This window comes from Chenopodium quinoa, unplaced genomic scaffold (genome assembly GCF_001683475.1).
Source record: "Chenopodium quinoa cultivar QQ74 unplaced genomic scaffold, ASM168347v1, whole genome shotgun sequence".
Classification (NCBI taxonomy): domain Eukaryota; kingdom Viridiplantae; phylum Streptophyta; class Magnoliopsida; order Caryophyllales; family Amaranthaceae; genus Chenopodium; species Chenopodium quinoa.
Window position 1 is genome coordinate 6,407,124 of NW_018745454.1, and position 13,677 is coordinate 6,420,800.

A 13,677-nucleotide genomic window follows, 5' to 3' on the forward strand; every position below is an offset into this window, starting at 1 on the left:
TATATGTACTCGTAATACAATATGTAACGACAATTGGTGATAGAGCGAGTACTACTAATACTAATAGATCGAGATATATATATATACCTTAAATTTTTTGTATTAATATTGAATTAAGTGTGTAAATTATTTTAATGATGACCATTTATATAGAAGAAATAGAAAGCATTAGATGAGACATATCACATAGACATATATATATAAGTAAAATTTAGGAAAATATTAAAATTACTACACTAAAGTAGCATAAATTTAATTTTGAACAGCTTAATGATTTAATGCATTAAAAAAATGGAAGTGGAGAGATAATTTAGGGGGTACTAAATCACGTCCGGTATTTACCGGGTAACGCCCGTATTTTTAAAAATACATACTAATATACCCTCCCTTAAATAACTCATCAAAACCTTTTGTTTTAACTTTTACCTTTCTCTCTCTTCACCCTTTTCACCTACCCTTTCTCTTTCACCCAAAATTCAACCCCATATCAACCACCACCACCGGTTACCACCATAATCAGCCACCAAGTCAAGTTTTTTTTTTTTTTTTTTTTTTTTTTTTTTTTTTTGTAAGAAATTTCAGCGTTGACGGTTCAAGGGTACGCAGATGGCCGGAAATCAGAAAGGAAAAGGGATTGTCTCCGGCGAACAGGTTAGTGGTTTCGTTTTTTTTTTTTATTTATTTTCCGTCAACTCCAAGGAACACCTGGAGATCTGGATTCTCTAGGCTAGAAACGCCCGGAAATTCTGGATCTCCGGCCGTAAGTTCGAAAATCCCTGACGAAACACGAATGCCTGGAATTTTCGAACATACGGCCGGAGATCCTAAAATTCCAGGCGTTCGTAGCCTAGAGATTCTAAATCTCTGGGCGTTTTATTTATTTATTTATTTTTGTAAAACTATTTTTCATATGTGGTTGTTTTTGTTGTTGCTGTTATTATATTGATGTTGTTGTTATTATATTGCTGTTATTATATTGTTGTTGCTGCTATTATATTGATGTTAAACTATTTTTCATATGTGGTTGTTTTTTTATATTATGTTGATTATTTTTAATTGCTTGTTATAAATTGTAGTTGTTATTATTTAATTGTAGTTGTTCTTGTAATAAGTTTTTAGACTTTTGGATGAGCAATATATGTGGTGCATTGTTGTTGCCTTAGTATCATTAGTAGCTAGACAAATTTATGATCAATTATAAATTGCCAAGGTCTTACATTTTTCCAATGGTAATTGTGACTTTCAGCTTGGTAGGTTACTGCTCACGTAAGTGCTTTATTGTATCATAATCGAAAGTGTAAGCCCTAAGGTGAGTGTATTTGATTGTTATACTGAGTATTGGCCACTGGAAAGGAAGATTATTGCTCTCTTCAGCAAGTGGTTTTTCATCGTGCTTTTGAAAAAATCCAAAGCTTGCATACTCCTATTTCCGAGTGCATACAACCCCTTCTTATCACGCATTGAATCATGAATCTGGCAAGCACATGGTATCCCATGGGTGATCCGTAGAGCACAATCGTAACGCTCATGCACCTCATAACTTAACCCTTTCATTCTTTCTATCTCATCGTAAAGAACAGACAAACAATGATGAGAAACCTTTTGATTCAGCCGCTGCAACGGCATGTAGGGGTGTACAAAAATTGGCCCGGACCTGAAACCGGACCTGAACCGGACCGGACCTGACCCGGACCTGTTGATTCAGGTCCGGTCCCGGTTCTTAAAAATCCAGGTTCCCGGTCCCGGTCCGGACCCGGTCCAAACCCGGGGTTTTCATGTCCGGGCCCGAAACCCGGGAAAATCGTAATTAAAAAAAAAAAAAAGAAGAAAATCAAACTCTGAAAAATTGAAACTGTGTTTTCGTGGACTTATTTGTATTTTCGGTGGACTCATTTGTATTTTTGGTGTTTGAGAATCGGGACTTTATAGACTTTATGTAGTTTTGTAATTGATAATTTTGGTTTGTATGTAATTATTAAATTATGCAACAGGTCTAAAAATCACAAAACAGGTCCATATGCAGGTCAACAGGTTTTGTATTAAAAAAAAAAAACGAAAAAGACACAAAACAGGTCCATTCAGGTCCAAACCCGGACCGGACCTGATTTTTCAGGTCTGGCCCGGAACCGGACCTGTTAATTCAGGTCCGGTCCCCGGTCCTCATAATTACCCAATTCAGGTCCCCGGTCCAAACAGGTCCGGTCCAGGTCCGGTCCGGTTTTGGACCGGTGTACACCCCTAACGGCATGTGCCTGTACTTCTCACCTACTTTAGATCTACTAGCCTCTAAAGCGTTACGTATTCCAACAATCTGATTTCCAATTTGGCAATGTACTCGAGCCCATACCGTATCCAAAGAACCAGTTGATGATTCCATCCAACTCTTGACTGCCGAGTGCTGACTCTCAACCCTACATGTACAAACATTACCAAAGTACAGAACTCTGTTCGTCCAACACGTCACAAATTTCTCTTTATGAGGGAGCCAGGTAGTCTCAACGTATTCCACAACTTTCGGATACCGAGCCCAACTTGTTTTCAATCTCTGCAAGGCTAACTCATATTCCGGCTCAGATATAGCATTCATGACTCGATTCCATCTACCATTTTTGAACTTTGCACCCACCGTCTTGTCCTTGAACAATCAAGTCACATAAGCTTCGACGTCCTTATTAATGTGCCACCTACAAAGTAAATGCGTTGTGTGGGGAAACTCAGCTTTCAATGCTGCACAAATTCCAAGCTCACGATCAGTTAAGAACACTAATGGCTCCCGTTGGTATCCGATCAAATCCCTCAATCTCTAAAGCACCCATCGATAACTAGCCTGTGTCTCGTTTCTCATGAAGACATATTCAATAAGAAAATTTTGATTTGTCGGTGTAACCCCAACTATCTCAAAGAATGGCATGCCGTATCTGTTTGTCTTGTATGTAGAGTTCATACCAATCACGTACGAATATGTGCGTAACAAGTTGCACGTGATCGGATGCACCATGAATGCATGTTGTAAAACGCCGATGTCATCAACCATAACCCAGTATATGTATCGACTCTCTCTAGCCAAATGCAGAAATTGTTGAACCACTCCTCTTCCTTCAGACTCCTCCATTCTAATGTCACTTCTACAATTGTAGATATGCCTGATGTTTGGATGATCTTCAGGAAATTGCTCAATAATGGTTGCCATGATATTACAAGGCGCAACCTTTGACCTCGTTAAGTTACGCACAACCTGTTTTGCACCTGCACTAAGACCGCTGATTTGTCGATGACCTTCAGGATACACAATGAATGGATGATTATGGGTGCCGATTACATCATTTTTAGCACGGATCCTCCAACCATCGGTGCTTCTCTCATAATAAATCTTGATGTAGAAAGGACACCCAACGGACTTAGTTTTAGTGTCCTTGCGAATCACATTCTCCAAATCTCTTGGCCTTTTCTTTCGACTGCGATCGCAAGCCAAATATCGATACGGCCGACCATCGGTGATTTTTTTGTACGACGATGAGACGAATAAAAATCCGATTGTTCGCGAAATATCTTTCGCCCATTCAACAGCAGCATCAAAAGTAGGAAACACGGTGTCAGATTGAAAATGGCCACTGTAATTCACACCATCACCGCCATTTTCTGAATCCTATAACCACAAAACAAACTACTTAAGAACCCATGAAATCATATAATAATAATGATATAATAATATTTAAATAACATAATAATAATAAAATCAAAACAGATAGGAAACGCCTAAAAAATTTGAATGTACCACGGAAGAAACGCCTAATATTTTAGAATCTTCCGTGGTACGTTCTAAAATTTCAGGCGTTCCTACCATTGTTCGTCTGATAATTTAGTATGTCCCATGGATGAGACTACATTTCTAAGCGTTTCTTATATGAAGCCAGAGGAACGCCTGAAATTTTAGAATATACCGTGTAACATTCTAAAATACCAGGCGAACACAGGTATGAACGCCTGAAATTTTAGAATGTTCCGAGGTAGATTCTAAAATATCAGGCGTTTCTCTGGCAATTACGAAAATAAAAAAAAAAGGTCTAAAAATTCACCGATTCCGTACGCACAGGTGACCTCTCCGGCGGCGACTGCAATTCCGTAAACTCGTCCATTCACCCCTTGTGCAAATTGTTGTTGACAAAAGTTTTTTCTTAAAAAAAAAATATTTCAAGTCGTGGATGGTGGATGGCGGTGGGTGGTGGTGGCTGTTTGGTGGCCGGTGGGGTGAAAATAAAATAGGGTAAATTTATAAGGGGTAGAAGTAAATTAGGATAATAGTAAATTAGGGTAAAATTAAAAGGGGGCATGTTTGTAAGATCGTGTTAAAATACGGACGTTACCTGATAAATACCGGACGCAATTTAGCAATTCACTAATTTAGTTGAGATTCTGCGCGAAGTGCATGATGAAGATCACTAGCTTTTATTTTTAATTTTAATTCAATAAATTGGGCGTAAGGTCACTAGCTTCTAAACTTACATATGCTTATACAATATTTTAGTACAATTGTATATCTAAGGGAGAGAAAATGGAATCAAAATGATTAGAGGTATGTGGTGACCAAATTATTATGTTATTAACTTCAATTTTTTTTTTAAAAAAAAAAAGATAAAATAAGAACAAAACGAACATTGCTTAGTGGACAATAAATCCAATGAAGATAAGATGAAAATTTATACGTTTCTACAAATCTATAATTATTTGAGTATCTAATGCAATCAAAACTTGACCATTTAAAAACCTGATATATGTTGTCCTAAAAAAACCCTGATATATTCTCTTCATATAATACTATTTTCAACATCAATTTTTGATAATTTAGAGCTCTAATATTCCCTTAAATACTAAATTAGAGCTATATATGAATCTAAATTACCCTAGATGCAAAGCACTTTGTAATACAGAACAAAGGGAGTATATTTCGTACTAATTGGAGGTCTATAGTAGTTGTGTTATTCTTATGATTTCATCACCATCCAATTTTTAATAAGTTTTTTTTTTTTTTAAAAAAAAAAAATTCTAATTATGGACCAATTATATTCATGTATAAGAAAATGAATCATTTATTCGGAACACCCTACACATATCATGGGAAACACATTATGTCAAAGCAAAAACATATATCCATTTCCTACGCAACCCCTATGAACCAACAAGAACTCCAACGATAATAAGTCACAAGTCAATTCATAAAATAACTCCTCCTATTTGGTCCAACAAATAAGGTTAATTGTAATTTTGTGCTTTGTGTCTAGCAAGTATGAAGCCAAAAAAGAGGGGTGAAATATTAATTAGGGGTGGACAAGTTTAAGCATAAAAGTCTTAAACTAAGCATTAGCATTAGCAATAGCAATAGGGGGAGCGCCCTAAGATAGATTTCAATGCTCTTAAAAATATAATAAAATTTATAAAAATATTTAGGAAAAATAAAAAATGAAATCCCTCTTAAATATGGTGCGTTCCAAACTCCAAGCCTCTCTTCAGTTTCCAAAGAGATCTCAAAAGACCAACATACTCCTACCGTCGTATTCTCCAAAAACCCACGAGCATTCTACTATTAAACCCAACGCATTATTTATCATTTTTATATTACTCGTATGTTAAACAAACATAATCCACATATTTCAGATTTCCTGGTCCCCCACCTGCTACCTTCCGTAGGCCCTCAAAACTTAGAGAAAAAGACATCTTTACAATTCTTTTTTAATTATTATACTAGTTGTTGCCTATTGGGTACAAAAGAAAGCTTAAGGTGTTAATCATCTATAGGAACAATGTAACTCTTTACTTTGTCACAATTCAATCTCTATACATGAACTAATCAAATTATCATCTTTACCTTATGTGAATCATATATCAGCCAAATTGTGACCAAATTAATGAAACATTGTCGGATATCTTATTAAAAGTTTGATCCTTTTATGAGGTCTATTATGAAAAGAATCAGTAAGATTACACTCTTAAAAGTTACTCTGTAATAATAAATTTGTGATGTGAACACATTGATTGAGAAAATCCTCACAAGTACAAATGAGATCACATTTATTTCAGTATGAAATTAGTTGAATAATGATCCTTAATAAAATCCTCTTCATAGCTAAGAATTGATTTGTTGTATTAAAATTTTTAATGTCAAATAAAAATCCTCTTATATAGAAAGATGCGGAGTTTCAAATAGGATTATTTCTGTATGAAATCGAATGAAGAATAGATGTACGAAAAGAACCCATAAAGAACGGCCCGGAACAATGAAGAGAGAAACAAGTGGGTTTGCCCCCTTGCCAAGGGAAGCAATGCACCAAATAACCAGGGAGCTAGAAGTTTGGAATGAGAAGGGGGTCTAAAAAGACTTGATAGTTTGCATAGTAGAATGGAGTGTACAAGACAAATTCAAAGAACCCATCATTCCATCTGTCCCTTACAAATAAAAATAACAAAATGGCAGTAATCTAGGACAACTAGGAAGAAACGAAAATCCAAATTTCAATAGAAAAGGATGGAATTGAAATTATAATTTGGGAACAAAGTCAGTTGCTCGAGGAAGGAAAAAGAGGGAAGAACAAGCCAAATTTAGCACTCAAATCAAACATAACATATCCTTTGAAATTCCATTATCACAATTTTCATACATATAGAAGCAATTTAGAAGCATTTTAGATTTAAATATCTCAGTCAATCTTCAGTCAAAGCTTCTTACTAGCCAATTACAACAATCTCATTTCATAGAAAACATAGCCCACCATATTATTAAAATAATTCAAGATTTTTTGTTTTATTGTTAGTATTTAACTTAGAATTTTAATTTTTTTTAAAAGAAAAACAAAAGAAATAGACAGTTCCACAAAAGTAACAAATTGGAAGGAAGCTCATGAAATTTGCATTGTTACTTAAAAAGAGTTTGTCCACTCTCTCATTCATCATCTCTTGCTTCTTTTTATTTGAATTTTATTTATTTATGGTTAAATAAAAATTTGATAAAATTCCCACTTAAAAACAAATTCCTTTCTGCCCATTTAACAATGAATATGGCAGATTACCAATCATCCTTTCCCCTCTAAAGGAAACACCCATCATTGCTCCCAACAATCCTTTTCAACCTTTGAAACCTGAGCTTCTAAGATATTCCAATTCCTCCCTTCTTCAATTCCATTCCAATCCAATTCAATTCAATTCAATTCTTTTTTTTCATTTAATTCTATCAAAAATAAAAAAAATTAAAAAAAAACTTTTCTGTTTCTTCTCAATTTAAATAGCCCCTTCTTTACAACCTTTTTCCTTCCCCTGCTCTCTTCATTCACTCACTTCTCAACTCACAATCAGCAAAATTCTCTCCCTCAAAATCCCTCTTTCGATTTCGGGTTTCGGTGTCTCTCTCCTCCTGTATTGTTAAATTATGGATCCTAGTTCATCTGTAAATGGGTTTTACACCTTCTTAACAAGAGGAATAGATGATCTAGAAAGAGTATTCCTTTCAAATAATTTCATGTCAATCCAATTTCTTCAAAGAACTCTTTCTCTTCTTCGATCATTTCATTCCCAATTAACTCTTCTTGTCCAAAAACTTCATCTTCCTGTTGGAGACAAATGGCTTGAAGAATACATGGATGAAAGCTCCAAGCTTTGGGAGGCTTGTCATGTCTTAAAATCCGGCATCTCAACCATGGAGAATTACTACTCTTCCGGCCTCAACATCGCCTCTTCTCTCGATAACCATCGCCATATCACTCCCCAGCTCTCTCGCCAGGTATTGATTAATAACAATAACATACATGTTTAAATCTCTCTACCCCAATTTGTATTTTAATTTTACGTTCTGATTGGATTGGATTGGATTGGAAAAATAAAATTAAACAGGTGATTCGAGGGCTATCAGGATGCAGAAGAGAAGCGATAGGATTGGAGGAAGAAAACAGAGCATTAGTGGAGACAAGAATCCAAGCACTATCACTAAGAATGGATGAAAAAGTCCTAATCGAATCGAAATTGAATGGATTCAATGGGTTCAGAGGAGTGCTTTACGCGATGAGGAATGTAAGCTCATTGCTACTGATGATCCTGCTTTGTGGACTAGTGTACTGTTGGCCGGAATCAAGCAACTTTCTTAGAGGTGGGTATGATGATTACGAAGGGTGTGTGATATTCGGGTCGGGTTTTATGGTATCGACAACACGGCTGCAGCAGAGGGTGGGAGGGCAGATAAACCAGATGAATGGAGGAGGAAGAGCAGGGGTGTTGTTGTACGAGTTTCGAAGATCAAAGGCGGCCATGGAAGAGTTGAGGGCAGAGTTGGAGAGGAAAGGAGGTGAAAGAGTGGAGTGGGAATCTGAAGTGGGGATAAGAGATAGAGTGGACAATTTGAAAGGCTGTTTTGGAGTGTTGAGATCTGGTGCTGAGAATATTATTAGCCAACTTGATGATTTCTTTGATGAAATTGTTGAAGGTAGGAAGAAACTTTTGGACTTTTGCAGTCACAGTCACAGGTAAATTTTTAATTTTTTTTTTCTTTTGGAAAAAATCTAGGAAACACCCCCCAAAAAAAAAGATGGTATTTGCTGGATTGGATACTATCACAGAGATCAAGCAAATAAATACAGAAAAAAGAGGGAAGAATGAAGATGACACAGAACAAAAAGAAAAGGTTAGGGTAAATTAAGAAGATGGGTTTTGTTGTAATTGTAATTGTAATTGTTGTTGTTGGGTAAAGGCCTTTTTTTCCCACATTTTGCTCAACATGGTTTCCTTAGTGCACTTAGCAACAACAACACTGATGATGAATCAAGGAGGATGTGTTTTTCCCAAAAAGCCCTTGTGTTTTTTTTCAATAATTTATTTAATTTTGTTTTATTTATTAGATGGGAATATTGTTAGAGATTAGGAATGAAGTAGTAGTAGTAGTTTCTTCAGTCTTTTTGTTCAGCAACTAGTATATGATTCCATACTGCTGTAATCAATCATTTTCTGAATGTAGAGGAGTTTCAATGTAATCTATAAAGATCAAAACTTTCACATACAGTTCATTTTTTTTTTTAATTAGATTATTATTCAAGTAAAGGATGAAATAACATAAGAGGGGCACACAGAAATGGTAAGTGGTATTCACTTCATTTACTCAAAAAAGAAAGGGATGGAAGGTTCTTCCAATTTTCTATTATCAAAGTCAAAATACCTTTTTTTTTTTTTTTTTTTTTTTTTGGACTTGTGCTTTCTTTTTCACTAGTACTAAGATCTTATTTTACCCACATATACTTTTTATTTAAAATGTTGAGTCTGAGATTGCCTTACATTACTGTTCCTTCCCAAGGGAACTGAAAGGAGTGCGGTCTAGTTGTGGCAGTAAATGACTAATCATTTCGGTTGAGAAACAATCATGAATTGGAGTGGGTTTCAACAGTAAAAATTAAAAATAAAAAGATTCCTGATTTTTACTGTATTTTTTTTTTACTGTATCATCAAGTATTAACCTGATTCGATTCTATTCTTCTTCACTCATGAAAGCAATGGAAGTGATAATGACACACTCTCTCTCAAATATCTGACTTCCAACCTGACATTGTCTCTTCTGCGCCTGCCTTTCTTTTTTTTTTTTTTTTTTTTTCTCCAGAATTACTCTCAATTTAGAAACAAAGAAAGAAAAAAAAAGTGTGTTTTTTTCTGGGTTTGGTGTTAGTCACACCCAGAATGTTGCCCATTTCCGAGGGTGAATTTTGTGGGAGGCAACATTATAAATTTATAATTATACACCCTTTTAATTAAGAGGCAACCTGACTCAAATCCAACCCGATTGGATGTCATGCCTTTTGTCCCATCCCTATTTTTCATGCTTTGCCTCCTTCATGGGGCTCTCAAGTCTCAAGTTAGTTCCTTTTTTAACTAATAATTTATTACTTAATTTCTGTATTTCCTGCTAATTACAATAGTCTTTAATCAATGATTTACTGTGATTTACTGTTTGATAGAATATAATGTGGGATGTAAACATAGGAATTCAGACATTTTTTGTTTGGTAAGTCAGACATTTATGTAGCAAGCAAGTCTATGTTAAGGGGGGCTAATCGAGCGAATAGATCATGAGCTGAGGAGTGTTCTACTCAACCTGAAAACTTATCACCTGTGCTCAACTTTTGATCGCTAAAGTTTCGAGTCGAGTTAAATATCTCCTTGTTAAGGATTTGATCAATCTAAAATTATAGGCTTTTTATCTTTTTTGTTCGCTTTATATAGTTTTTTTTATTTGTTTATTATTGAAGATATAATATTTCTTTTTTGATAATATAAATTAACTCTAATTAAGTGTCAATTTTTCAAAAACATGGTAACTTTGTTTGTAAATTTTATATATTAATAAAATTTATTATCAAGTTTCTCATGATCTTATCGAGTCGAGTTGGAGCTTGCTTAACTCGTCCTCATTAACATCTCAAGTTGAGCCAAATTCGAGTTAAGCTAAATCAAATCAAACTTTGACCCAAGTCGAGTTCAAGTTGCTCGCGAGATGCTCAATTCAATTAACACCTTATCTATGTTAAGCGTAATGTTGATGGACTTGCCAGTTGCTACTTCCTAGTTTCCTAGTTCCTACAACATTGTATGTAAGAGTTAAGGCTTAAGACTATGAGGTAGGGTAGGTAAAGTACAATACTTAATTTGGATTGTACAACACATCGTGAGGCATGAGCGGATCATATTGAGAGGTTGTAGCCTCACACATAATTATAATACTCGAGGACATGTGAATATACAACTATGTATAAACGGAGAGAGAACGAGATTCTAATTGAATGCCATTTGATCTTTTATGTATGTATTGTCATTCAACGTTTTTGAAAGGTGTTAACTCCATTATTTGGTGATTAATATTGTATAGTGATAATATCATATGAAAAGCAAAGTAAAGGAAAGAGATATCTAATGCACAACAAGAATGAAGAGAGCTAAAGCCCAAAACACAAAAGGATGGCCCAAGTACAAAAATACACAAATAAAACTGAATGCAACATATCAACAATGAGTACCAAAAATATCATGTTTATCTTACTTTGTTAACTTATCTCGTATTAAAATATGTGAAATAGGTAAGTATCTAATAGTAATGATTTTCAACTCAGAAATTAGCTTTAATTAACAAAAATATTTAATTTGCAAAAGATTTTGTTAATCTTCTTATCACATTGTAGGGCTTTCACATGCTAGCAATTTATTTAGTATATTTTGTTAACTTATCTTATGTGATAGATTTTATAGAATGATAATATTGGTCATATATATATATATATATAATACGGAGTATATATTTGTATATATACCCTCTTTAAAGTGTGATCAAAACTATGCATTGAAGCAGTTTCTAAGGTAAGATAATTTTATTTTTAATCATGTACTACGTATATCAATTTCACACTCTAATGTCAATCGTTAATTAAATTGGTTGGTTACATAAATTAAATTATAAAAGATTGAAACGAGCATCAAAATTTCAATTCATGTTAAGCAAGAAGATTTTAACAAAATTGAGTTAACTTTGGTTGTTAATTTGGTGCAAGGTTTGGTTTATGTAAAATTGTAAATTCATTGGATTTGTCGTATGCATATCTCCACTCGTATAGTTACATCCAACTGAAAATTACGGTTAAATTGACACCTAACTTGTTAAATAATTGGTTATTTATATAAATTCACGAACTTGGATTATTGCATATGTATGTCTCCACTTGTATAGTTAAAGCCAACCGAGTCAATAATTACTACTTCCTCCGTCCCTAAATTACATTCCTACTTCTCTCTATTAAGTGAGATATGTAATTTAGGGACGGACATTCGTACGTATGTAATCTTGAGATATTATTGATTTGGCTTTCGTGGTTTATGCAGGCTTTTTAATCAGTAATAATTGATATGGCATTGAGGTATTGGATTATAATTTTCCTTGGTTATTACCTGTTTTATAATCCGGATTGAATGAAGTGAAATTTGTAATGTAATTTCCTGTTTTGATGACTTCAGAATGCTAAGGAGGTTGACAGGATCACTCGGTTGTAATCAACTAATTACACCAAGTTCAGGAGTAGTTAGAACCAAACATCTTTTATCAAAACATCAACAACAAGCAGCCAATCTGAGCATCTTGTCATCGTCTACATCACTAGAGGTGGTGGATGGTAAGACGTGTCTGCCAAACCCGAGAACCCCGTGGTTAAACCTGACTCCGGAACTAGATGAGAAGACCGGGTGTATTGTGGACTCATTCTATAGCCTGGTAGAGAATAAGGTTGTGAGGTTAAAGCGAAGGCAATGTCTTGGTATACCCGACACAGCTAGGTGCATTACATCGGTAGGGGAATGGTTAGCCTTTGAGGATCCTGAAGATGAAAGCTACCCCATCTATTTAGCCAATCCTTATTTCAGTGCCAAGGATATGAATGCCATCCGCCTGCCTTCCTTGAGAAGGGGTCCTGTTGAAATTCTAAATATTCAACACCTTGCCCTCTCGCATTCGGACCCACGCAATGTGAATTGTGTTCTCACCGCTCTTGGTTACTACGGCCTCCATTCAATTCTTGCTTGCTTACGCATCTGGGATGCTCCTAAGGCCGCGAGGTGGGTTGAAGTACAGTATGATTATTTCCCCTATGAACTGTCGCTAGTTTCCTTGAATGCTACTAATTTGTTTTATGTTTTAAATGAGAGTGGGCTTGAGGTGTTTGACTTTGTTGATGGTAAAAGCAATTGGTACATGAATTTTCATATGATGATCTTGTGACTCAACTTCAGGATCATTTTGAACAAGAGAAGAGTCAGGAACTCAGAGATTTGAGAGAGTTTTGTTATAGAGATTTTATCTTGACAACATTTGAGGATAGCGAGTCTAATGATGTCGTGCTCATTGTTAGGCATATTTTGGTACACGATGATAACCCCAAGGGGCATGAACCCCCAATAAAAACTATGCACCTTGACATTTTCAAGGTTCGACTTGCTGAGAAGGAGTTGATACGTTTGATAACATTAGAAGACCGATGTGTGTTTATTGGTCACGATCAGACATTTTCTCTATGTGCTAATAAGTATCCAGGTTTACACCCCAATTCCATCTACTTCATTGATACACGTAGGTTTTATTGGGATGGAGACGTTTGGCATAATGATCGCGGGGTTTTCAATTTGAACAATAACACAATTGAACCTATTTCATGTTAGTACACTCCAGCATACCCTCTTGATAAAGATTTAAGGGAAAGAAATCCCAATTGGAAAAGAGATCAAGTATTTTTTTGGGTAGCCCCCTCCAACCTTCATCATTAAGCAGAAAAAAATCAACATAACAAGCTTGAATTATAATTAGCTTGAATATTTATAGTTTGGTACTTAGGTGCAAAGGGCTTAAGTTTCTTGTAGGTTTACTACAACAATAACATCTTTTTATTTTCTATCAAAAAAAAATCTATTTATTCATATTTTGTTTGGTCCCGCTCTTTTTCTATTTGCCAGCTTATGGAGTTATGTATGCTACTTTTTTTATAAAGTGTTTTGTTTATAATATCTTTAAAATCTTACAGAATATGAATGTAATTATAAAGTACAAGTATATTGTGTATTCAATTAATAGCAATGACCAAAATTACTCTAGATTTTCAAATTTCAACAAAGAACAAATCA

General features: G+C 34.9%; 2 protein-coding genes across 3 annotated transcripts; one reads left to right on the plus strand and one right to left on the minus strand.

Annotated features, from left to right (window-relative positions):
* Positions 1-2,803: 2,803 nt before the first annotated feature.
* LOC110714625 (protein FAR1-RELATED SEQUENCE 5-like) lies at positions 2,804-3,844 on the minus strand. The gene is made up of 2 exons (XM_021893175.1): positions 3,776-3,844; positions 2,804-3,646 (listed from the first exon to the last, which is right to left on the minus strand). Exons 1-2 carry the CDS (start codon positions 3,842-3,844, stop codon positions 2,804-2,806), a joined length of 912 nt encoding a protein of 303 aa, XP_021748867.1.
* Positions 3,845-6,866: 3,022 nt separating this feature from the next.
* On the plus strand, positions 6,867-9,041 carry LOC110714175. 2 transcript variants are annotated; one of them, XM_021892654.1, is made up of 3 exons: positions 6,867-7,768; positions 7,879-8,464; positions 8,545-9,041. In XM_021892654.1, exons 1-3 carry the CDS (start codon positions 7,418-7,420, stop codon positions 8,610-8,612), a joined length of 1,005 nt encoding a protein of 334 aa, XP_021748346.1. In that variant the 5' UTR covers positions 6,867-7,417; the 3' UTR covers positions 8,613-9,041. The 2 variants fall into 2 exon arrangements, with proteins under 2 accessions (XP_021748346.1, XP_021748347.1); XM_021892655.1 differs by having other exon boundaries at positions 6,871-7,768; positions 7,879-9,041.
* Positions 9,042-13,677: the final 4,636 nt, after the last annotated feature.